Source organism: Manis pentadactyla, chromosome 1 (assembly GCF_030020395.1).
Source record: "Manis pentadactyla isolate mManPen7 chromosome 1, mManPen7.hap1, whole genome shotgun sequence".
Classification (NCBI taxonomy): domain Eukaryota; kingdom Metazoa; phylum Chordata; class Mammalia; order Pholidota; family Manidae; genus Manis; species Manis pentadactyla.
In genome coordinates, this window is record NC_080019.1 from 194,501,228 (window position 1) to 194,528,214 (window position 26,987).

Below are 26,987 nucleotides of genomic sequence, written 5' to 3' on the forward strand. Positions count from 1 at the left end.
GACCAAATAAAAACAGAGATCAAGCAATAAATGGAGACAAATAACAACAATAATTCAACACTGCAAAATCTGTGGGACGCACCCAAAGGCCACGCTAAGAGGAAAGTAATTGCAATACAGGCCTACCTCAGGAAAGAAGAACAATCCCACATGAGCAGTCTAAACTCACAATTAATGAAACTAGAAAAAGAAGAACAAATGAAGCCCAAAGTCAGTAGAAGGAGGGACATAATAAAGATTACAGCAGAAATAAATAAAATCGAAAAGAATAAAACAATAGAAAGAATCAATGAAAGGAAGAGCTGGTTCTTTGAGAAAATAAAGAAAATAGATAAACCCCTAGCCAGACTTACCAAGAAAAAAGGAGAGTCTATACACATAAACAGAATCCGAAATGAGAAAGGAAAAATCACTAAGGACACCACAGAAATACAAAGAATTATTACAGAATACTATGAAAAAGTATATGCTAACAAACTGGATAACCTAGAAGAAATGGACAACTTTCTAGAAAAATACAACCTACCAAGGCTGACCAAGGAACAAACAGATAATCTGAACAGACCAATTACCAGCAACAAAATTGAACTGGTAATCAAAAACCTACCCAAGAACAAAAGTCCTGGACCAGATGGCTTCACTGCTGAATTTTATCAAACATTTAGTGAAGACCTAATACCCATCCTCCTTAAAGTTTTCCAAAGAGTAGAAGAGGGAATACTTCCAAACTCATGCTATGAGCCCAGCATCACTCTAATACCAAAAATCAGGCTAAGACACCACAAAAAAAGAAAATTATAGACCAATATCCCTGATGAACATAGATGCAAAAATACTCAACAAAATATTAGCAAACCAAATTCAAAAACACATCAAAAAGATAATGCATCATGATCAAGTAGGATTTATGCCAGGGATGCAAGGATGGTACAACATTCAAAAATTCATCAACATCATCCACCACATAAACAAAAAGGACAAAAACCACTTGATCATCTCTATAGATGCTGAAAAAGCATTCGACAAAATTCAACATCCATTCATGATAAAACTCTCAACAAAATGGGTTTAGAAGGCAAGTACCTCAACATTACAAAGGCCATAAACCCACAGCTAACATCATACTGAACAGCGAGAGGCTGAAAGCTTTTCCTTTAAGATCGGGAACAAGACAAGGATGCCCACTTTCCCCACTTCTATTCAAAATAATACTGGAGGTCCTAGCCATGGCAATCAGACAAAACAAAGAAATAAAAGGCATCCAGATTGGAAAAGGAGTTAAACTGTCCGTTTGCAGACTACATGATATTGTACATAAAAAAACCCTAAAGAATCCACTCCAAAACTACTTGATCTAGTATCTGAATTCGGCAAAGTTGCAGGATACAAAATTAATACACAGAAATCTGTGGCTTTCCTATACACTAACAATGAACTAGCAGAGAGAGATATCAGGAAAACAATTCCATTCAGTTACATCAAAAAGAATAAAATACCTAGGAATAAACCTAACCAAGGAAATAAAAGACCTATACTCTGAAAACTACAAGACAGTCATGAGAGAAATTAAAGAAGAAAGACACCAACAAATGGAAACACATCCTGTGATCATGGCTAGGAAGAATTAATATTGACAAAATGGCAATCCTGCCTAAAGCAATCTAAAGATTCAAGGCAATCCCTATCAAAATACCTACAGCATTCTTCAATGAACTAGAGAAAATAGTTCTAAAATTCATATGGAACCATAAAAGACCCCGAAAAGCCAAAACGATCCTGAGAAGGAAGAATAAAGCTGGGGGAATTACACTCCCTGACTTCAAGCTCTACTACAAAGCCACAGTAATGAAGACAATTTGGTATTGGCACAAGAACAGACCCATAGACCAATGGAACAGAGTAGAGAGACCTGATATAAACCCAAGCATATACGGTCAATTAAAATATGATAAAGGAGCCATGGACATACAATGGGGAAAGGACAGCCTCTTCAACAGCTGGTGTTGGCAAAACTGGACAGCTACATGCAAGAGAATGAAACTGGATTATTGTCTAATCCCATACACAAAAGTAAACTTGAAATGGATCAATGACCAAATTTAAGTCATGAAACCATAAAACTTTTAGAAGACAACATAGGCAAACATCTCCTGAATATAAGCATGAGCAACTTCTTCTTGAATACATCTCCTAGAGAAAGGGAAACAAAAGCAAAAATGAACTCATGGGGCTACATCAAACTAAAAAGTTCCTGTACGGCAAGACACCATCCACAGAACAAAAAGGCATCCTACAGTATGGGAGAATATATTTGTAAATGACACATCTAACACGGGGTTTACATCCAAAATACATAAAGAACTTACACGCCTCAACACCCAAAAAGCAAATAACCTGGTTAACAAATGGGTAGAGGATATGAAGAGACAGTTCTCCAAAGAAGAAATTCAGATGGTCAACAGGCACATGAAAAGATGCTGCACATCACTAATCATCAGGGAAATGCAAATTAAAACCACAATGAGATATCACCTCACACCAGTAAGGAAGGCCAGCATCGAAAAGACTAAGAACAACAAATGCTGGTGAGGATGTGGAGAAAGGGGAACCCTCCTACACTGTTGGTGGGAATGTAAGCTAGTTCAACCATTGTGGGAAGTAACATGGAGGTTCCTCAAAAAACTAAAACAACAGAAAACAGATCCTACCATTCGCAACAACATGGATGGAGCTAGAGGGTATTATGCTCAGTGAAATAAGCCAGGCGGAGAAAGACAAGTACCAAATGATTTCACTCATATGTGGAGTATAAGAACAAAGAAAAACTGAAGGAACAAAACAGCAGCAGAATCACAGAACCCAAGAATGGACTAACAGTTACCAAAGGGAAAGGGACTGGGGAGGATGGGTGGGAAGGGAGAGATAAGGGCGGGGCAAAAGAAAGGGGGCCTTACGATTAGCATGTATAATGTGGGGGGGTGGCATGGGGAGGGCTGTGCAACACAGAGAAGACAAGTAGTGAATCTACAGCATTGTATTATGCTGATGGACGGTGACTGTAATGGGGAGTGTGAGGGGGACCTGGTGAAGGGGGGAGCCTAGTAAACATAAGGTTCTGCATGTAATTGTAGATTAATGATAACAAAATTTAAAAAAATAAAACAGAAGTACCATTTGACCCAGGAATCCCACTCCTTGTAATTTACCCAAAGGATACAACTTATCAGTTTCAAAAAGACATACACACCCCTATGTTTATTGCAGCACTTTTTACAATAGCCAAGATATGGAAGCAACCTAAGTGTCCATCAGTAGATGAATGGGTAAAGAAGAGGTGGTACATATACACAATGGAATACTATTCAGCCATAAGAAAGAAACAAATCCTACCATTTGCAACAACATGGATGGAGCTGGAGGATATTATGCTCAGTGAAATAAGCCAGGTGGAGAAAGACAAGTACCAAATGATCTCCCTCATCTGTGGAGTATAAGAACAAAGAAAAACTGAAGGAACAAAATAGCAGCAGACTCAAGAGACCTCAAGAATGAACTAGTGGTTACCAAAGGGCAGGGGTGCAGGAGGGCAGGTGGGGAAGGAGGGAGAAGGGGATTGAGGGGTATTATGTTTAGTACACATGGTGTAGGGGGTTACAGGGAAAACAGTGCAGCACAGAGAAGGCAAATAGTGAATCTGTTGCATCCTACTACACTGATGGACAGTGATTCCATTGGGGTATGGGTGGGGACTAGGGATTATGGGTAAATGTAGTAATCACATTTTTTTTTCATGTGAAACCTTCATAAGAGTGTATATCTATAATACCTTAATAAAAAAGAAAAAAAAGTCAGGAGAAAATCAAGCAAATTAAACCCTATTAGAGAAAATTTTGGAGCAATGCCTTCTCATATCCAGGGAGACAATTATACCCTGGAAATCCACACCCACAGATCCATCAGGGTCATTTCCAGAAAGGCAGGCTCGTAACACACTCCCTGAACCTTCCAGAAGCTGCTGCTGGAGGTGCCCACCAAAGGAAAGCAACTGATCGGGGGGGGGGGGGGGGGGGGGGGGGGGGCCGACAGAGACAGAGGGGAGTGGGGGAGGGACAGCTACAGGAGGTAAGGCGCCCACCAGGAGAATGACGGGACAAAGGGCAAGAAGCCATAACTGCCCACAGAGGACAGGAGGCGGCATGGAAAACTGCTGCCCTTTGGCTTCCCAACCACTAATGGTATCTGGGAACGGACTGAGAGGACAGAGCAGGGCCCCAGCTGCCAGGGGTAAGTGGTGGGGGGGACGACACCCTGTTTCTTCCTTATAAGCTTAATGCGGGATCTGATTTTCTAAGGACGTGCTTTTAACACAAACACTGCCCTTTACAATGTGCAGGGGCACCCAGCACTAAACCCAGGTTGGGGCCCACAATGAGGCAGGGGACAGAGACAGCAGGGCTGCACAGGGACACCATCTCACTGGCCCCACAGCACCTCATTAAAAAGGATCAGAAGCAAAATGCTGGATTTGACAAAGCTGAGTGGAAGATGTCAGGTGCTGGTTTAGTTTTCTGAAAGTCAAGTAAAGGTGCCCTAGTATCTTTCATAATGAAAAGCCTAGAAGGTGTGCATACAGCAAAGTTCACAAAAACTGGCTCTCCAGGAACTCCAGCCACATTCATCTTCCTCTGCTTGCTTTCGTATGAGTACACATGGCTTTGAAGAGAAGGACGAGAAAAAAGAAAATTAAAAATCAATGAGAAAACAAACATGGTGAAGCAATGAAGAGCAGATGCCCAGTAAGTCCTGCTCCACCAGGGAGCCCTCCCAGCAGCCACCAGGCCACCATCACACAAAAAGCTAAAAGGCAGGAAAGAGTGTGGGCAGAGCTTCTGGGAGCAGGGAGGGGCCAGACCTTCACGTGGGCACGTTACTGCTTCATCATCCTTTTAAGGAGTGTTCCTTAGAGCGGTGCCCCTGATCACGGAACTCTTAAGGCCGCAAGCCCCCACTCACAGGACACAGAAGTCTTACTCATCAAAGTCCCAGCAAAGCCTGGTGCTGTGACCCTGCTGCACACCTGGGGGCCCCAGGGGACAGGGTGAGGAGGTGAGCACCACAGTAGCGGTGACAGAAGCCAGGTCCCTCTAGGACTCAGAAAGGGTCTGTCAACTGTTCTGAGATCACACTGCGTTAGAGGTAAGGACAGCCCTCAGTGCAGACTCCTTGCATGCCTGTTCTGGTACCCCCCCCCAACACACACACAGCCCTGAACACATAGCAGGCCGCTCAAAAACTCAGAAAACAAGCGCCACCTAGTGGATGAACACAGGGAAACCAAGGACGGGCCTGCGCCTAGGGCACCGTCCCAGGCGGGCTCCGGCCCCTCAGTGCTGGCAGGCACGCAGAGCTGCACACAGCTGCCTGAATGAAGTCCTTACCCCAGAGGAGGAAAGGAGCAGCTCGGCGTGGTCAGGCACCACCAGGATGCGGCTCACGAACCTGCAGTATGAAGAGAAGCAGAGGGTGAGCCAGAGGTTGGGGCGCTGCTGTGACATCCACGTGGCTCACCTGTAGCCTCGGGGAAAAGCCTTCTTCCCAAGATGCCGACTCCACCACAACCCGAGAGGAGTGACAGGGTGTGACCAAGAGGCAGTGAGGAAGCTAAGGGAGCCTGCCGCACCGTTCTTGGGGCCCCAGCAACACAACCTCCCAGCACGGGCAGGCCCAGGCCGCCCTGGGAGCTGCCTGGCTCGCAGCACTCCAACCACTGCCCAGACGCCTTCTGTGGATCCCTGGTGATGGGCCGCAGGGCAAGACTAGAGGACTGAGCAGATATAGAGGAAGAGCAGCCACAGTGACCAGCAGTCAGAGCAGACCCACCATCCCTCAGCCTCGGCAGCCAGTGCCCCCCAAAGCCCACCTCAGCCTGTCAGTCATAACCAGCTCTGGCCTCTGCGACAGGACAGCTTCCCGGCTCCCAGGCCATCACCACCATGTGGCTCCCAGGGACCCCTGAGAAAGGGGGCCCAGCATGGCCCCAACGCAGCAGCCTCAGACTCCTGGCATCACCTGGCCTGGCCTGGTCCTGGCCATAGTGGGCCTCTCACCAGGACTGCCTTCAAGGAGGTACTAGATTCCAATCTCAGGAACCCAGTAAGGAGACATACACCTTGCAGGAAATACACACAGTGTCACCAGGACAGCACAATGCAGCCAGGACAGAGGGCAAGTCACCTCATCATCCCAACAGCAATGGGGCAAAAACCACAGGTGCCAGTTTTAGACAAGTTTCTTAAAATCCAGTGGGTATTCATTACTCACTCGGAATGTCTGCTGAGCACCTATACCTGCCAGGTGCTGTGCTGAGGGCTAGAGACAGGATAAACACAACCCACAGAGACCCTCCGCCCAGGACGTGCAGGCCCCAAGGAGACCTACGTGTCAGCAAAGCTGCAGGGGAACGCTGTCGATAGAAACACAGCCAGAGCCACACGTGAGCCAAAGAAGTTCTTTTAAATTTGCGAGTGACCAGGTTAAGAAGCAGACCCAAGTAAAGCTCATTTTAATACTATGCCTTCACTTAACTCACCACATCCAAAACACGACCATTTCAACCTGCAATCAATATAGTAACAAGCTATTTTGATTCTGAAAGTGGGTGTTTTACACTGACAGCACCATCTCACTCAGACCGCATGGCTGTGGCTTCTGCCCTGGATGGCGCAGGCTCAGAGGAAAAGCACAGTGTGGGGAGACAAGGGCGGGGTTTCCTCAGTGGGGTGGGGGTGCTGGCAGCTTCCTGAGCAGGCAGGTGGCCTCGAGCAGGAAGCTGGGAAGGGAGGGAAAGTATGTACATCAGCAGAAAAAGCAGGTGCAAAGGCCCCGGGACAGCAGTGTGCCACACAGGAGAAGCGAAGACCTTGGTGACACAGTGGGGAGGGGGCCGGCGGGCTGGCAGGTCTTAAGAACTCCAGAAGCAACTGGAGAACTGAACAAAAACCAAAATAAACCGTCAGGAGGAACAAGCTGAGTAGCCATCTACCTTCTTAAAGGTCCATCTTTACATTTCACCAAAACCAAGCAAATGGGCGCAATCTTGGAGCTGAATTAAGGCCCTCCAATGTCTTCCGCTGCCGCAAAGGACGTAGTTTAAACATTTCTGCCAAGTAAACTCAGGGCCTTTCCTCTGCACACGGGACTAGCCTTCTTCTGCCTGAGAAGTGCAGTGTCCTTCAGAATGACTCCCTGGCACAATGTCAAACCAGACTCACCTACCAGGTGACAACTCACAAGGTAAGTGACAGCAGCCAGCAGGGAGGCCACTCAAATTTCTCAAGTACGTTCCTCGTCCCCAACACACCCACCTACTGACCGCCAACCACCACAGGGCACTCCCAGGTGCAGACACAGAGAGCAGCTCCCAGAACAAGCCTTGCCTGGGGCCCGGCACAGAAATGCCAGTGTGGGTGGCAGACAGGAAGCAGCAGGCTGCGAGTGAGCCTCCTGCCGCACCTCACCCCGGCTGTGCGCGGCAGGGACACCAGCAAGGAAACCCGCCCCAAAACACAGGCGCAGGGAAGGAGACACTGAAGTCCCGTGGCCGGCTGAGTGCTGCTTGAAAGGCAGCTCCCACATCCCGTGCGGCGTGGCAACCAGCAGGCGCCGCCAGCTCCAAGCTGAGCAGCCCCTCTCTGGGCCATGAAGCCACACTGCTTCTGCGGGCACGGTGTGGAGACTCACTCGGTGTGCCCCAGGCAGAAGGACTCGATGCTGTGCGGCGCCGCGGCCCAGCTGACCCGGATCTTCTCGTCCCTGTCAGCAGTGAGGATGTAGCGGTCATCGGGACTCACAGCCTGCATGCCAGGGGAGAGAAAGGGCAGGCCCACTGGTCAGGACAGCAGACCTGGCTGCCCCGCTCCTGCCTCCCCGGCCCTGGTCAACTGCCTTCCCGTGTCCCCGTGTCCAGCCAGTCACCAAGTCCTGGTGGGTTCTCCCTCATGACCCCTCCCCCGCTGTTCCTGTGTATCCCCGAGGGTCCCACCCCAGCCCTGGCACCCAGCCCTCACTGGCCCCTTAGGGCCCCCGGGTGGGACAGCTCCAGACTCAGGTTGAAGGACACAGAGACAATGTCCGTACAGTACAGGAGATGCACTCAGATCTCACAACTGCACCCGCCCTTCCCACAGCCCTCCACCTGTCACCCCGATCCAGCTGCCCCTCACGTCTAGAACTACCCCACTTCCCACTTCTGCGTGTTGTCCACTCCACCTTCCTCAACTCAGTGTCTGTAGCCCCCCTGCTCACAAACCTGCAGAGCTGTCCCTGCTCCAGGAGAACCCAACCCCTGCCCTGGTCAGACCCTCCACCTCTGCACCCCAAGCCTGGCTGCAGCAGAGTTAACGAAGCTCACAGCCCACATACCACATCTAACAACATCGACAGGTGCCCAAGTTCCAGCCGGCCGCATCCGTGTGGCTCCAGCACCGAAAAGGAATAAACATCCCCTGACTTGTCGGCCACCAAAACCTTGTCCTCAGAGGCTGTGAACGTCAGGGCCATGCACCTCCTCAACACGGGCCTGGAAAGCCAGAGACGCCCACGGTTGGCTCCCACCAGTCAGCCCAGGACCCTCCGACAAACCCGCGAGCCACATGTTGCACTGACACGGCAGCTGCTTGCCGTGTCTCCTTCTCCTGTTACCACAGGGCCAGAAAACAAAGTGAGCAGGAGGCAGAAACAGAGCCAATGCCTTAGACAAACTTCACCCTCATAATCTGAGGGGTGGAGAGCTCGGTGTCTGACATGATATCCCCTCAACTTTGCTGTGTCTGAAGACTGTCATGGACATCGGGGAGACTGCTCCTGGACCCCAGCCCCTCTGTGATGCACTTAGGGAAAGACAATGGTCAGACCTGCTCTGGGCCACTGTCAAAACCACAGGCACGCCCACTCAGAGGAGCCCACTGCCCTCGGAGCTTCTCACCTGGGAGCCCCGCAGCCATGCGCCAGCCCCACCACCCTTGCTCCGTAGCACTAGACCTGGAGCCCCAGGCACGCTGCTCATGCACCAGGCCCTGGAAGACGGGACAGGACACATCACAGCAGCGGCACCAGCCGGCCTACCCCCACTAGGGGGTTACAAAGAAAACCATAGGCCTTACATGGCGTCACTTCAGCTAGGCCAAGTCACCAAACTGGGGCTACATACCTAACTTGATTAGTTCCAACCTGCCATTAGTCAGGGATCTTCTGGTCAGCATCAGTAAAATAAATCTATCCGTCAAGGACATAAAATGAGCAAGAACGTCTGCCCCTCCCCTTCCTTCCCTCCGGTGCCGAGAGGTACTGGCCTCCAGCGGTTCTGAGCAGTGCCTCTCTTATGGGCGGAACACACTCCTTTGGGGTCCTGTCTCTCTTGCCTGCCTGCAGGGCACGAAACCTCACAGGGCTCCAGACCCCCGAGCTCCCTCTGTTAGAAGCTATGTCTCTCAGGCTCCTCCTAAGTTTGGTTCAAATAAAACTGCCTTCACTGCATGGTGACTTGAGGGATCTCTTCGTGGACGGGCAACACTGGGGAGGCTGGACACTGTCAGGGGGCATAAACTGCCCGGGGTCTGTGTTCCAGCTCAGGCTGTGTTAAAGTCAGCACGCTCACAAAACTCAAATGCTGGATCCGCAAAACCTGTCACTTTCAAGCTGGTTCAATAACAGTGTCAGTAGTTCAGAAACAAAGCCACAGGTCACACCTCATTTGTACTATGTTAAAAAAAAAAAAGCAGCCCCAAACAGCCCCACCAAGATTCGATATCCCACCTAATGCAGTCAGCCTTTCCCAGGAGTATAATCTTCCGCCAATCTGTCTGGAATTTCCTGATCAGCCCTTACAGAGGTGACCTGCATGCTAAGACCCCTGCCTTCCCCCAGGGGAGGAGACCAGGCCTGGGACAATACCTTTTATTTCCCTAATCATGTCTCCCCACCATCCTCCTCCCTATGAAAACCTCCCATTTTGAACAACTCCTCAGAGCATCTCTCTGCTTGCTAGATGGGACACTGCCTGGTTCATGAGTCACTTCATAAAGCCAGTTAGACCAGTGCTGATACGGGCCACATGGCGACATCTACGCATCCAGGGATTGGGTTCTATGCTTCCTCCTGTTATCATTTCCCATTTCGTCCCTAGCAAAACAATCTCCACAAAGCAAGGTATCTGCACTTTTTATCCTGTATTAGACACAAGTTGTACCACTGCTTTCCACTCAAATGTTACATTTACCTACATCACCTGCATTCCCGGCTCTTTGCAAAGAGCAGCAGTCCCTGCTCTCCTGTCGCCGAGGGGGTGAAGTGGACCCTCTCTCCCAGGGAGAGCTTGTCCACGCAGGCAGCATGCAGCCACCCCACGTCAGCCTGAGGTGGAAACTGAAGCCTAGAGAAATTAGGTCCCCAACACACGGATCTTCTCAGTAGCAGAGGAACAAAAGGACAGAAAATGCAGGAGGAAAAGCCTCGGTTGAGCTCCTGGGCGCCCCACCAGGCCTCGGGCAGCAGAAAGGAGATTGAGAGTGAGGTTGAGAGTGAGCAGGAAGCCGGACAAGGGTCAGGCCCGTGTAAGATCTAGTGAGCCTGTGAAGAAGGCCCAGCTTATTCTTTAACTTAATCTGCTGGCTGTTCTTCCTCTTCTTCCCGCCCCTTCAACAATTAAGTAACTTTGTAACTAGCATGAAAGACAGACATCAAAGTGTAAATAAACCTGTGTGGATAAAGAATTCCAGGATCCCCGTCAACACCGTCACCTAAATAACCCTATTCTGAAGAGAGAACTTCAAAGGAATTACTAATCGCCTGTATGCATCATGCCTTAAGCTGACCCCTCCCCAAAAGGCCCTATAAAACCCCAGACCCTAAAGCCTCAAGGGCACCTGCTCCCTGAGGTCACCTGTACTCCCGTCATGCACTGCCTGCTATCAGATACACCTTGCTGCATAAACCAACTGCTCTCCTCTCTAAACTCTTTCTCAGGATTAAAACAAGAACTCAGTGACCTCCACCTCAGGTGGAATGTGTCTTTGTCACTGTAAATCTGGGGAGAAGAAATCCCGGGGCAAAATACCTCTAAAAACCAAAATCAGTCAAAGGGAGAAATAGAGTTTAAAATCCATTTATTGCTCACAAACTGCAGTCCAGGGCCGTCTTTTTCCTCTTTCCTGCTCCAGCAGAAAACCAGCCCTCCCCTCCCCTCCCAGGTAGTAAGCCCTAGGTTGCCCAGGTAATCACCCACTGATATGGAGATGAACTTCTCTCCACTCCTGAGGAATGAAGCAAATGCTCTAAAGCCATACTTCTTTCCACCACTGAATGCCTACTGATATGCAGATGTACTAAAGCCAGGTGAGATATTCTAGAAATGTTACAATTTTACCCACAGTCACTTTGCTACTTCGTTCAGCTTTCTAGTCTTAACGCAATCCTTTTTCTCTGTTTTATTTCAGACAAGTATGGAAATGAAGTTCTCAAAACATAATCTCATTCTATCCAGTGCCCCACAGCTCCCCTAAATCCTGGGGTACTAGGGATATAACTCACACACCATGCAGATTCAAGCAGACACTGGACACCAGGTGACCCAGGCTTAATTTAGGAGCTGGCGAGGGATCTGCCCCACACTGAGTTCAGTGGGTGTCCCTTCCCTCCCTCTGCTCTTCTCTGCGCTCTGCCACCTGCACAGCTGCTGCCCTTCGCTGTCATGCTTGCTTTAATGAACTCCTTTCTTGTGGGCACTTGTTCGACCTGTGAATTCTTTCCTGTCTAGGTGGAGGATTCACCCAGCGTGCAGGGAGAGACCTCTCTAGATGTGGCTGCCCAGCAACCATACGATAAATATGGAGAAAACAATGACAAGATAATTGGCTCCCCAGCAAGATTAATCTGAATTCTGAGTCCACCGCATTAAACTGAAGTCCCACACTGTGCCAGCAACGCAGCTGGGTGTTCCCTGGGCTGATGACATGCCGAGCACGTCCACCCAGGCAGGTCCTCTGGGAGTAACCAGCTTGGGTTCAAGTGGGCTCACCCACCAGAGGAAGCGAGCCCCTCCCCACCGCCAAGCCAACACAGAATGGCACTCCCCCTCTCATCCTTTGTCTCTTGGCAGCCGGGGGCTTCCAGCTGCTCAGGTTATTTCATCATGGCAAGACGCCAGGATGCAGTTCAGCCGTACAGTTTGGGAGTTAGGGTCTGAGGGAGTCAGGCTGTGGATGGTGAGGGGGAGGTCATGGGGCAGGACAGCAGGTGGGCTGGCCACCATTACCCTGGGGATAGAGGCAGTGGCCTCACCATTCTTTGGCTCTTGGAGGTGTCCCCTTACCCCTCCCTCTCGGAGTCACTGGGTTCACAGCCTAGCACTCGTGTCCTCACGCCCCCCAGGGCTGGCCTAGCCTCCTGACCTCTGCCAGTGAGCAGATTCTGGTTGAGCAACTAGGCCTTGAAACACCCCCACCCCTAACACTGAACTGTGGGGCTGCAATGGTCTCACTGGCCTAAATGCACCATATATGTTTTTTTCTTTTTGAGATCACACCACCTCCCACTGACAGACCACAATGAAGAGAGAACCAGGCACACCCACCCACATGTATGTTTTAACACCCACTCAGGCCATGCACTCAGGGGGTCTCACCCTCAGTTCCCTATTTGACAATTGACAGCCACAGGGACCCACTTGAGCAGGAGAATTCGAGCTTCCTCCCTTCAGACTTGCCTGCTGCCAGACCCCTTCTAGAACCACAGCCACTCAGAAGCTTTCCACAGAGGAACAGACTCCACTACAGGACCCAGGGGAGTGCCAGCAGGCTATGTGGACGTGCCATTCCCAGGGTGGAAGCGAAGCCCAAACTATGAGCTGAGTGCACAGGTCCACCTGCCAGCAGCTCAGCAGCTCAGGACTTTCACCTGCAAAACGAGTGCAGGCTCACTGCTGACTCACCAGGCCCCCTGCCACCCAGCATCCACTCCCACGCACCCCCAGATGCCACCATTCAGATGGGGTGACCTCTCTGGGTACAGCCCTAACAGTGGGCACACCTGGGCAGCGAAGACTTCTGCTCTGGCCTCGCACCCTGGGAGGTCATCTCTAGGAGTACCTTCATGTACCTGGATTCTGGGCCCCACCAGGCGGTCTAACATGAGTCACGATGGGGGCTCCTGGGGGCTCCGGACTGATGAGCAGTCAAGCTCACACCTGACCAGGACCCCAAGAGTCTGCACACTGAGGCTCGGGAAAGCCTCCCTGGCTGGGAGACCCACTGCATGCCACCACCAGACACTGGCAGGCAATGTGCCAAGTCCACGTGGAGAGGACACCCAGATGCCCAGCCCCCCGGCTGACTTCAACCTGCACCCCTTCACCGGAACCTGTGGTCACCGTGAGCACAGTGGCTTTCAGGGAGTTCTGGGTCCTTCTCCTGAACAGCAACCCTGACGCTGGTCTTGGGGTCCCTAAACTTGCAGCTGGTGACAAAGGTGAGGGTTGTCCCTCAACATCAGCCCAACTCCCAGTTCCAGAGGCAGAAGCGGACGGCGAGGAAACTGGACAGGGAGCCACCGCGTAAGGACACAGCATGTCCCTGTGGAAGCGGGCTACAAAGCGGCAGGCACTACAGCTGCTGCATGTGCGGACGAGCCCAGGGGGGTGAGCACCGGGGTCCACTCGCAAGGGCCACGTCTGGATGGCCCAATTCGGGGTGATTGTTGTTCCCACTTTATACTTCTCCGCGGTTTCCGGTTTTTTGTGTGAACGAAAAAATTAAAGGAGAAAATTAGGGAAAATAACCATGGCAGGTAAACGTCTGCACTCCGGGGGGCCAGACTAAGAACCTGCCCTCGGCTTCCCTGCCAACCTACCATCCCTCAGAAGGGGCACCAGCAAGCTCCCACCAAGAGCCCTACCTGCACCATTTCCCATCTGCCAGCACATAAACCACACACACCCTGGTTGTGGACTGCAGGCCTTTGAGAAGCTGGCCAGCTGAGCAGGTGCGCTGGGAACTGCTGATCTAAACCCGGAGCCCCAAGGGGCCTTCACCTCCCACGCGTGCTGCTGAGGCTGCAGAACAAACAGGAGAAGCCTCCTTTCTCCAACACAGGACCCAGCTGGAAAGGAGCCCCACCCAGCAGGAGAGCAGAGGGCAGGAGGCGGCTCACGAGTCCATAAGGATGAAGAGCTGCTCCCCCTTCAGGACACGTGCCCCAGAGGCTGTGACCCCACCACACTCGGCAGCTGTACGGCCTGACGCCAGCCTGTGCTGTCCAGCTGGGAGGAAGAGGACCCCTGATGCTCTGGGAGGTAGAGACAGAAGCCCCTGGGAAAGCAATCTGGCATTATCCGCCTAAATGACAAAAGCACATATTTTTGACCCAGTGATTCATTTCTGGAATGTCTTCAGATACATGTGAATTACTACATCTGTGGATAATTCACTCAAGTGCTTTCAAATAGAAAAAAAACGTAAAACACAAGCAAAAACGTCCATCAACGGGGATGGTAGGACGGCTACTGTCCAGCCACCACACAGTTGGGCCGAGACACGGCCTCCAGCATCTCTTCTTCTGTCTCCACCTGCCGGCTGTGCCTCCAGGAGCCACATGGCCTCCACCACCACCCAGGTCTCCTGACCCAGGTTCTCTGGTCATCACCAAACCCCTCCCAGACGCAGGGGTCAGCTACAGATCACGATGTCCCTGGAGGGCAATCTGAGCGCCAACCACACTGCGCTGCAGCCTGCAACCAGCTGCGGGGAACCACTGGGAGCTGTCAACGTCGCAGACCCTCAGCCCCAGTGGCTCCTGGGCACATGCACAGTTTAGTGAGGCCAGACAGTCGTTACTTTAGCAAAAGAATTACCACCAAATTCCCTTAGATCATTTGATTTTCATTTTGGGGAGCGAAAGCCCCCTTTAAGAAACTGATAAGCTACAGAAGGTCCACAGATAAGCTCAGCAGTGTCAGGACAGTGAAATTAACTCCCGTTATGGGCCGAACTATGTCCCCCAAAATTCATGTGCTGGAATCCAAAGCCCCTATTCCTCCAAATGTGGCTGTATTTGGAGAGCCTTTACTAGGGTAACTAAGCTTAAATGAGGCTGTCAGGATGGGCCCTAATCTGATAAGATGGGTACCCTTGTAAGAAGAAATCTGGGCACACAGAGGGACAACCACATAAAGAGGCTACAAAGGGACAGCCGTCCACATGCTAAGAAGCCAACCCTGGTATTGGGCTTCCCGCCTCCAGACTGTGATCAACGAGCACCTGTTGTTTGAGGCGTGGTATTCTCTGCAGTGGCCCCAGCAGGCTCCTCTGTCATCACACACTGGCTTGCCTCCCTCCCCTGCCTCCTCTCCGAGGCTGTGGAAGCAACTCCAGACCTCTGGCTCCTGTGGGAGAAACTTGGTCCATGACCTCCAGGCCCTCCTGTAGTATTTACCCTGAATCCTGGAACACCTCCACAGTCTAAATGACTTGTTACGGCTCAGGCTGTTTTGGCAAAATGCTGCTGCCCACCAAGTCTTTCCACCTAAGGATGCTGTGAACTCACAGTCAGCTGGAACAAACAACTCACCAGCTGCAACACACCTACGACACATGTCTTTACACAGACTGTCTGCTGTGGGAGGAAATTGAGTCACACTTCACCCTACAGCCTTTAATTTTTTGTTTTAGGTTTTTAAATCATGGGCATCTATTGCCTCTATGATATACAAAAACACACACAAAATAAAAGTATAGTAATGCGACAGGACTTTACTTCTAACACAACTGAAATCAAGGGCAGTGTGAGCTTTCCTTGTTTTGCTACCACCGGGAAATTGCCTTTTTACTCTTCATGAAATAAAAATCTAAAAACTACTGCTGTCCCAATATGGGGGTGAAGCAGCTACAAAAGGGAATTCCTTAACCTTGGGTGCTTAGCAGTCCAAACTATCAAAGGTCAGTTACACCACACAGCCTCAGAAGGCAAGAACGAGAGGACAGGGCTGACCCTGCTCCACACGGGTGTTTCTGTGAATATCAAGGACAATCAATAATCCCAGTCTTCCCAGCTACAGACAACATGCACAGTAGGTGCACAGTAGGAGACCGCAGAGCCAACAGAAATTTACGTCTGCCAGGCACACGCCTCCTCGTCCTGGCACCTCCTCTCCTCAGAATGTGGCAGCGGTGAAGCGAGGGGACCCTTGGGAAGCCAGGGCTCACAACCCTGCAGTGTTCTGCCCCTTAGGAAGTGACCCACAGACACTCAGAAGAACAATAAATAAGGTCGATGAAGGTTTCAGGACCCTTCTGCCTGGGACATCTATGTTCCAGCCAAGTTCCGTCATCCTCCCCCAGCAGCACTGAGCTCCCACCCATGCTTCAGACATTGAAAAGTGCACTAACTTACAACCTGCCTATTAACACTGCAGCACAGATGCTTTAACTTACTCTGAACCCCGACCCTCTCAGAGTGTGTGCCGATGCTCTTTATTTCTGCCACCACGAGGCTGGAGGCCCACTGGAAAGCAGGAAGGTATCGCAGATAGGGGCACTGCCTCTGGAGCCAGAGTGCCCAGGTTCAGGGCCCAGCTCTGCCATCTGGGCTGCCTGACTGGAATCAGCTTCCAGACTCCTGGCCAATGAAGGTGAAAACAACACCCCCACCCCACCAAGGGTTGCTCCAAGGATTAAATCAGTTAATGCACACGAAGCACTGAAAACAGTGCCTGGCACAGAAGCAGTGCTGTTAGTTGCTTATTACTATTGTTACTGTCACTACTACTATTTGCATGCAAGTATAAGCGGTGCATTCGACATCATAATTACTCAACATTAGCATTTCATACCTGACACTCAGACATTGCCACGGTTTTGTACGGAAAAGAATCAGACGCTTACTGTCATCCGTTAAGGCAAAATAGCTGCCAGACTTGGAGAAGGCGGATGCCAGAATCGTGTCACTCCCCTTATCCATGGGCTGTCCGTGCTCCCTGAGAGAGAGAGGGGACAGTGGTCAGAGCAAGGCTGAGTTCCTCCAGCAACACCTGTGCATTTACAATGCAAGGAGGGAGAAAACGGTCTGAGGTTCGTGTAGCCAAATCATGCAGGTATATTAACGGGACACAGAAAGGTTGAAAACAGCTCTAATTTTTAAGGAGTAAATCTAATTAAACAGAAAAATATCTCAGCATACATGCAAAGCTGAGCTGGAAGGACCCTCAGAGATCACCTGGCCCACTCCCTCATGGACATGAACTAATCCAAGGCTAGAGGCAAAAATGAAATTGTACTAAAAAAAATTAACTGAGCCACAAAGCCAGTTCTACTAAAGAAAGCCTGCACACAAAATCATCACAGTCTGCACTTACTTTTCAATCAGCCAGAGTTAATCCTGTACACCTGCCTTCAGCACAGTTAAGAGTTGTACTGCATTATTTCAAGGTACTAATAAAAGAGTTAATTACTGACAAATTAAGTACTGAGAAAAGTCCCAATATTTTATTGCCCAATTTGAAAGTCACACGTTTCTTTCTGGGGTGGAACCTGCTTTACCCACACAGCAGGGTAAGTGGAAATGAAGAATTCAGCAAGGAAGACCATCCACTTTTAGCTACCTGGTCCTATGATGCAAACCATGAGTCAGGCCCTGAAGATGCCTCCCCATCACCTCACCCTTTGTTTTCTTGCGACTTCTTTTCTGCAGTTCTGCAATCATATGTGAAGAGGCTGTCATCCTCACTAAGGAAAAATAACAAGGATTTTTAAAGGGGTACTTAGCGAATAAAATTTTTTTCCCAGACACAAATACTTGCATACTCATTAATTAAAGATCTTATCACAAGAAATTGTCTAGGTACAATATTTCAGGGAACACCTAAAGAGCTTTATCTGCTTAATCTCCTATTTAGATCTGCTATATACAATGACACAGTACTATGCCAAATAATCAGTTAAGTAAAATAAGAAGAAAACTCAACAGAAAGTAATAAACTAGTCTTTCATGCCCTAGAAAATCAACACAAAATGGTCATGTTAGAAGTTATGTTCTGATACTGTCTCCAGTGGTTTTCCTGCACCCAAATTTAAACTGTCACAATTAATAAATGTGAAAAAAAGAAGTCCCCATGGCTGACAAGTACTTACCAACACAGGAGCCCCATCTTCCCTGTCGGACCTCAAATTACCTGGGTTTATCCCACCCTCCGTCCTCACCCAGTTCTCACCTCACCTCCAGTGCCTGGCAAAGAGAAGGCAACTTGTACAAATTTACAGCCTTTTAAGTTCTCACACTCAAACTCTTCTCACATGGAACACCGCTGTGTATAAAAATAAGTCCTACATAAAATATCTAGGAATAAACCTAACCAAGGAAGTGAAAGTCCTATACCCTGAAATCTACAAGACACTCTTAAGAGAAATTAGGAAGAATTAATATTGTCAAAATGGCCTGCCTAAAGCAATCTAAAGATTCACTGCAATCCCTACCAAAATACCGACAGCATTTTTCAACGAACTGGAACAAATAGTGCTAAAATTAATATGGAAACACAAAAGACCCCGAATAGCCAAAGCAATCCTGAAAAGGAACAATAATGCAGGAGGGATCTCGCTTCCCAACTTCAAGCTCTACTACAAAGCCACAGTAATCAAGACAATTTGGTACTGGCAAAAAGAACAGACCCATAGACCGGTGGAACAGAACAGAGAGTCCAGATATTAACCCAAGCACATATGGTCAATTAATATACAATAAAGGAGCCATGGACATACAATGGGGAAATGACAGCCTCTTCAACAAGCTGGTGTTGGCAAAAATGGACAGCTACATGTAAGAGAATGAAATTGAATTACTGTCTAACCCCACACACAAAAGTAAACCCGAAATGGATCAAAAACCTGAATCTAAGTCATGAAACCATAAAACTCTTAGAAAAAAACATAGGCAAAACCCTCTTCAACATAAACATGAGCAACTTCTTCATGGACATATCTCCCCAGGCAAGGGAAACAAAAGCAAAAATGAACAAGTAGAACTATATCAAACTAAAAAGCTTCTGTACAGCAAAGAACACCATCAATAGAACAAAAAGGCATCTTACAGTATGGGAGAATATATTCATAAATGACAGATCCAATAAAGGCTTGACATCCAAAATATATAAAGAGCTCATGCACCTCAACAAACAAAAAGCAAATAATCCAATTAAAAAATGGGCAGAGGAAGCTGAACAGACACTTCTCCAAAGAAGAAATTCTGATGGCCAACAGGCACATGAAAAGATGCTCCACATCACTAATTATCAGGGAAATGCAAATTAAAACCACAGTGAGATATCACCTCACACCAGTAAGGATGGCCAACATCCAAAAGACAAACAATAACAAATGCTGGCAAGGATGTGGAGAAAGGGGAACCCTCCTACACTGCTGGTGGGAATGCAAATTAGTTCAACCATTGTGGAAAGCAGTAGGGAGGTTCCTCAAAAAACTCAAAATAGAAATACCATTTGACCCAGGAATTCCACTCCAAGGAATTTACCCTAAGAATGCAGAAGCCCAGTTGGAAAAAGACATATGCACCCCTATGTTTATCACAGCACTATTTACAATAGCCAAGAAATGGAAACAACTTAAGTGTCCATCAGTAGATGAATGGATAAAGAAGAGGTGGTACATATACACAATGGAATATTATTCAGCCATAAGAAGAAAACAAATCCTACCATTTGCAACAACATGGATGGAACTAGATATTATGCTCAGTGAAATAGGCCAGGCAGAGAAAGACAAATGATTTCACTCATCTGTGGAGTATAAGAACAAAGAAAAAACTGAAGGAACAAAACAGCAGCAGACTCACAGAACCCAGGAATGGACTAACAGTTACCAAAGGGAAAGGGACTGGGGAGGAAGGGTGGAAAGGGAGGGATAAGGGGAATAAGGGGCATTGCGATTAGCACACATAATGTAGTGGGGGTGGGGGGTGGGGGGTGGGCACGGGGAAGACTGTACAGCACAAAGACAAGCAGTGACTCTATAGCACCTTACTATGCTGATGGACAGTGACTATAATGGGGTATGTGGTGGGGGCTTGATAATGGGGGGAATCTACTAACCACAATGTTGCTCATGTAATTGTATATTAATGATACCAAAAAAAAAAAACTCTTACAAATCAGAAACTTCACCAGCCACTGAATTTCCTTAAAAGGCATAGACGGATGCAAGCAGGTGGGGTCTAATATACCCATATCTCACTGTGGCACACGTTAGATACCTCAAGTATCTAAAACAAAATAATCGAGGATATACAACAGGTTTGTGAGTAAACTTTTTGTGAAATCTGAATTTAACACGGAACTGGACTTCTGAAAACAAATGTTTTAACAAAGCGCACAGTGAGTATATGTACATTTGATAGATAAGACGTTAGTTTCAAGTATGAATCAAACTACCCTAGGATAGGAAAACAAGGGCAGAAACAAACCACTAATACCCATGAGGCTCTGGGTCAAAACTATTCAACCAACGAACATTTACTGATTTAAAACTCCCAGGCGTTGTGTAAGCTCTAGGGAACGATAAGGAAGGAGCGTGAAATCAGGGAAACAGAGCCGTGGGAAGGGCCATCGGAAGCGCGCGGCGGGCGCAGGTGCACCCTCGAGCCCGGAAGAGCAAAAAGAGCGGAGTTGACGGATGAGGGGACAAGGATGAGGGAGCAGGGCCACCACAGAGAGCGCGCCCGGGCTCGGGCATCTGAACGTGCTCCCCGAGAGTAAACTCCTCTCACCAAGGAGGCGGGGTCCGCCCTCCTCCCCAGCCTCAGGGCGGGTGTGGCCAGTGTCCACGAGACCCCTCGCCCCCCCGCAGAGTCCTCAAGTGTCCCTCGCTGACCAGGCCGTAAATGTCGGGTCCTGGACAGGCGGCGAGGGGCGCGCTGGGGGCGAACCTTGGGAGTAGGGCACGCGGTTGGGCTCCCCGTGGTCGCCCCAGAGGGGCGCAGCCCCGGCGGCGCGGGGGAAACGGCTCCCCAGGCCCCGCCGCGTCCCGCAGCTGGGCTCTCCGCTCCAGGCCCAGACCTCTCACCTGCTCGCAGTAGACGTGGCCAGGAACCGGCTGCCGCCCCTCACTACAAGCGTCTGGCCACACAGAGCCAGCCCCACAGAACTCCCCATGAGCCCACCCGCCGCTGCCGCCCACGTGCGCCGTCCAGCCCTCTTTCTGCGGGCGCCGGGAAGTGACGTCACACGCAGGCGCCGCGAGAGGACGCGGGACGACCTCGGCGGGAGCAGCGCGCTTGGGCATGCGTAGAAAGGTATCTCTCCGTTGTCCTCTGGGCGGGTTTCCGGCTCTGCGGTCCTGGGCCTGCAGCGCACCTACTGTGCCCGAACGACACGCACCTTACGCTGACAGCGTTCGCTCGCTCAGTGTTCGCCTTTTCCATCGGGCGGAGCGGGGCCTGCGTCCTCCCTGGCGGGTGCCCCTCTGTCGGTCAGGGCGCTGGACGGGCAGCGCGCTGGGCCGAGGCCGAGGCGCGGAAGAGGTCCCAGCCGACCTCCGCCAAGATAAGCCGCGGCGCCCTGTAGGCTGCTTTTCAATCCACAATAACGGCTTTTCCAGGGTTGTTTGTACCTGCAGTGGCGTCGCCAATCCCCAGTTCTCAAGATTGTTTCTCAGGATTCGCCAGCCCCGTGGTTCGCAGTGTTCATCTAGTAACTGAAACCTTTCCTCGTCTCTCCACCTCCACGGCCTCCGCACAACCCAAACCACCAGGGCCCCCTTCTGCTGGTCTCCACAGTTGCCCCTGACCCCCAGAGATGTCGTTTCCACACTGGAGCCAGAGATCCTTGAAGAATACCTCGGATCCTTCCCCCATGCTTAAAGCCTACAGGTAGCTTCTCGTTGCTCTCACGACAAAGACCGAATCTCAATGCATGAAATTACGAAACTGGCTTGGCTGACTGCAGGCCCCGTTCATTCTCTGCTGTAGCAGTGGCTGCCTTCCAGTTCACGGACTCAGTGCTCTAACCGTAGGGTCTTAGCACATGCTATTCTTTCGTCCAGAAATGTTCTCCCCACCACCCCGTCTATTTACTGTACTTGGTTAATTCCACTCACCCAGTTTCATTTCAGCGGAGTTATCAGAGAAGCCTTCTCTGCCTTTCCATTATTTGCATTCACAGCGCAGTGACTAATACCGTCTCCAGACTGCAAATACCATGAAGGCAGGGGCTGATGCCTAATTTAGCAGGTTCCTGTTGTTAAGCAGGAAAATAGATATGAGCGGGGTGGAAAGAGAAAAAGGCCAGAAAGTGCACTAAAAAGACCCAAAACTAACAATTAAAGCTCAAAAAGCCAGGAGCAACTTGGCCTGGAATGTCTGAATATTCCCCAGATAAAGGAGGGTACCTCAGCATAGGCCATGTCTTTATTGTATTAATCATGTAGGCCCAGCCATAAACAACATAGTAAAAGGTAGGAAGGATTCCATCTTAAATATTGTATTTTAATACCCAGGAAGTTAAAAATACAAGATTCTTAACTTACTCTTTAGCAAACAGACAAGAACTCAGCCCATTTTGGGGGCTTGGCAGGCAGTCTGATATGCTCCCAGACCAAGACCCCGGTATCCCAGGGAGAAATCAGGCCAGGAACTTCCTTGTGTTAAACTAATTCTAAGTATTCAAAGACCACTTAATAGGTCTGCACCCCCAGGCCTTAGTCACATTCCTAAAGAATCCTTAAAAGGGGGAACCCCCAGCCTTTTGGGGCATGCCTCTCCCTGAGGCCGCCCAAACGTTTTAAGTGTGTAATGTTTTAACTTTAAACTCTCTTTTCAGTCTTCAAGGGGGTGGTCCTCTCTGAGGTCACCCACACTTTCTAAGTGTGTATCCTTTTAAACTTTCTCTAACCTTTCAGTGCACCTCTGCTTGCTGAGGTGGCTTGTACTTCTCTCTTTAAGTAACCTTAAATAAAACTTTTAGTCTCCTTCACTACTGTGTCTCTGCCCTTCAGTTCTTTGTCATGGCGGGGACAAGGACCGAGGAAATACACAACACTTCACCAACACTGTTACCCCAGCTTGCATCTGGTAACTGAGAAAACAGTGCTCAATCAGTATTGCTAAATGAATGAATGGAGCAACTAAATGACTGCCTTAAAGGAGCAGCTATCTGTACCTGACAGTGAAGGAATTACGGGCATGGGAAATTAGGAGGACGATGACCCTGTTAGGCAGGAAAATACATATGAGCAGGGTGGAAAGAGAAAAATGCCAGTAAGTCCCCTAAAAAGACCCAAAACTAATCAATCAAAGTTCAGAAAGCCAGGAGCAACTTGGCCTGGAATGTTTGATATTCCCCAGATAAAGAAGGGTACCTCAACATAGCCCATGTCTTTATTGTGTTAATCATGCAGGCCCAGTTCATTTTTTTACCTTTACCTATATGCTGTTTTTTTTCTCCGTCTGACCCTAATTAAGTAGTTTGTAACCTAGGCAGCTAATTTAGCATGCAGGCCCAGTCGTAAACAACATAGTGAAAGGCAGGAAGGATTCCATCTTAAGGACTGTATTTTAATATCCAGGAAGTTAAAAATGTAAGATTCTTAACTTAGGCTTTAGCAAATAGACCATAACTCAGCCCACTTTGGGGGCTAGGCAGGCAGTCTGATAGGCTCCCAGACCTAGACACCGGTATCCCAGGGAGAAATCAGAGCAGGAAGTTCCTTGTGTTAAGTCAATCCTAAATATTCAAAGACCACTTAACCAATCTGCACCCCCAGCCCTTAGTCACATTCCTAAAGAATCCTTAAAAGGGGGAACCCCCAACCTTTTGGGGCATGCCTCTCCCTGAGGTTGTCTGCACTTTCTAAGTGCATAAACTTCTACTTGAAACTCTTTTCAGCCTTTCAAGGGGCGCTCCTCTCAGGTCGCCCACACTTTCTAAGTGTGTAACCTTTTAATGTTAAACTTTCTCTCTCCAAGCCTTTCAGAGCACCTCTCCTTGCTGAGGTGGCCTGTACTTTTTCTCTCTTTAAGTTACATTAAATAAAACTTTTACTCTCCTTCACTACTGTGTCTCTGCCATTCAGCTCTTTGTCGCAGTGGGGTCAAGGATCGAGGAAAATACACAACGCTCCCCCAACAATCCTAACCCTACTTCCTGTAGGAATCCAGGATATATTTACACCCAAATGCAAAGGTTGATGCTGCTCGCGAAGCAGAACACTGGGGCAGAGACGGACTTCCTTAAAGGGGGTGAGGTAAAAACAGCTTTCATAGAAGCAGAAGATGGAGGAAAGTTTGTGTGTCGCTGGATGAAAGCACACTGGGATTTGGGGAGGGGTGGCGGCTGAAGAATCGCAAGGGAGTATCAGTGGATTCTTGTCACAGTAATAACACTAGAAGCTGGAGACATAAGTGGTTCTGAAAATGAATCTGCTGGGAATATCGTTTCTATGCAGCTAAACTCCCTGACACAGTGGAAGTCCATACTCATGGTGACACAGGGACCATGAGCTTAGACAAAACAGGATGAGGGCCTCTAGACAAAGCAAGGTAAGATATTTACAGTCAGAACAATGTAACTATATGCAAGGAAATCCCCCTACCAAATGTAAGCTCTAGAAGAGAGGATTAAAGATGGCAGCATGAGGGGTGAGACAGGTTTCCTCCTAAAACCGCATATAATACGAAAATATAATTAATACATCTAATCCTGAAAGAGCAACAGGAAAGAGGACTGCATCAGACTGCACACACCTGGAGAAAAGAGCAGACCTCATGGAACAGGGTAACGTACCAAAGCTGTGGCCCGGTGGGACCCAAGCCCTTCCTCCACCTCACCTCACCAGTGGGAGGAAGAGAAATGGAGCACAGAGGGAGTGGAGGCCTGGGACTGCTGAATACCTAACTCCGGAGATCTGCTCTGGGAGCACAAACCTACATTTCATGGTACTTCCATGACACTCTTGAGATTAGGGGCTTGGAAAGCTAAGACAGGCAGAATTCCTGGAGAGACTGAGATTCCAGCTACTTGTGGAAAGCAGGGATCCATATCTGGCTGCTCTGGGACAAAAGAAAGGTAGGCAGTCTGAGAGACTTCCAAACAAGGAAGTCCTTAGCAAGAGGGCTGCTAAAGGGGCAAGGATTGCACAGAGCTTACTGCTCAGGAGAAAGGACAGGTAGACAAAATTGTCTGGGTGCACTCTGCCCAGCAGGTTGGGAGCTTTCAAGACTTCCAGGTGCACTACCTCCCTGGCTGGGTACACAGCTCCAAGGACCCTCTCCATGATAAGCAGCCTACTGCGCCTTTCTCCAGCAAACCCCACGTGCTTCGCAAACTGGCAAACCATACCCTGGCATTAGGCCAGCCAGAGGGAAGATCTGTCTACAGCAACTACAAACACAAACCATACATGCTTATACCTGTGTGCTCAGCCCACTGGTTCAAGCAGTGGACGCAGGCATAGCAGCTGGTAGGCAGGAAACAGCTCTTTCCTCCCCTCAGGAACCAATACCGCTCCCCTGTGACCACCAACATTGCTTCAGGGACTGAGCAGCTCCAGAGAGTAGAGATTCTGGACACTAGAGGGCGCCATATACAAATATGAAATGCCAAAGGAACCTGGTTGAGAGTAAAATTAATATAACCCCTGAGAAAGATGACGTGGACCTCATGACCCTTCCTGAAAGGGATTTCAAAATAAAAATAATTAACATGCTTATGAAGGTATGGAAAGATATTCAAGAACTCAGGAATGATTTCGGGACAGAGATCCAATCTTTGAAGAGCACAATGGAGGATATTAAAAGCAGATTGCATATGGTGGAGGAGACGATAAATGAAATAGAAACTAGAGAAGAGGAATACAGAGAAGGTGAGGCACAGAGAGAAAAAAGAATCTCTAAGAATGAAAGAATATTGAGAAAACTGTGTGACCAATCCAAATGGAAAAATATTCACATTATAAGGGTACCAGAAAATAGAAGAGAGAGAGAAAGGGATAGAAAATGTCTTTGAGGAGGTAATTGCTGAAAACTTCCCTAATCTGGGGAAGGAGATGGTCTCCTAGGCCATGGAGATGCACAGATCTCCCAACACAAGGGACTCAAGGAGGACAACACCAAGAATATAATAATTAAAATGGCAAAGATCAAGGATAAGGACAGACTATTAAAAGCAGCCAGAGAAAGAAATAAGATCACATACAAAGGAAAGCCCATAAGGCTATCATCATATTTCTCAGCAGAAGTCTAACAGGCTAGAGGGTAGTGGTATGATGTATTTAATGCAACAAAACAGAAGGGCCTGGAACCAAGATTACTTTATCCAGCAAGATTATCATTTCAATTTGAAGGATGGAATAAACAATTTCCAGATAAGCAAAAGCTGAGAGAACTTACCCTCTACAAACCATCTCTACAGTGTATTTTGGAGGGACTGCTATAGATGGAAGTGTTCCTAAGGTTTAAAAGCTGTCAACAGAGGTAATAAAACCACAGAAAAGAAAGCTAATTGCTAAGCAAATGCAAAGTTAAATTAACTATCCCCAAAGTCAATCAACGGATACACAAAGAGTACAGAATATGATACCTAATATACAAACAATGGAGGAGGAAGAAAAAGGAGGAGAAAAAAAAAAGAACCTTTAGATTGTGTTTGTAATAGCATATTAAGTGAGTTAAGGTAGACTCTTAGAGAGTAAGGAAGTTAACCTTCAACCTTTGGTAACCATGAATCTAAAGTCTGCAATGGCAATAATTACATACCTATTGATAATCACCCTAGGTGTAAATGATCTGAATGCACCAATCAAAAGACATAGAGTCTCTGAATGGATTAAAAAAACAAGACCCATCTATATGCTGCCTACAGGAGACTCACTTTAAACTCAAAGACATACACAGACTAAAAGTGAAGTGACGGAAAAAGATATTTCATGCAACTAATA

At 48.7% G+C, this 26,987-nt stretch overlaps 1 protein-coding gene across 6 annotated transcripts in view; it reads right to left on the reverse strand.

The window, feature by feature from the left end:
* The window catches only part of WDR4 (WD repeat domain 4), a 39,877-nt gene extending 18,593 nt beyond the window's left edge, over positions 1-21,284 (reverse strand). For 4 of the 6 annotated variants that reach the window (XR_008998599.1, XM_036876867.2, XM_036876863.2 and 1 more), the window contains exons 1-6: positions 21,120-21,284; positions 17,706-17,771; positions 16,880-17,023; positions 8,422-8,578; positions 7,741-7,853; positions 5,439-5,499 (exon numbers count right to left, since the gene is read on the reverse strand). Coding sequence is in view for 5 of the 6 variants with exons in the window: in XM_036876867.2 (XP_036732762.2) it covers positions 5,439-5,499; positions 7,741-7,853; positions 8,422-8,578; positions 16,880-17,023; positions 17,706-17,771; positions 21,120-21,208 (630 nt within the window). In the remaining variant the exon portion in view is untranslated. Of the gene's footprint in view, positions 1-5,438; positions 5,500-7,740; positions 7,854-8,421; positions 8,579-16,879; positions 17,024-17,647; positions 17,772-21,119 lie in introns of those variants that run through there. The other 2 variants (XM_036876866.2, XM_036876868.2) reach the window with 2 other exon arrangements.
* Positions 21,285-26,987: the final 5,703 nt, after the last annotated feature.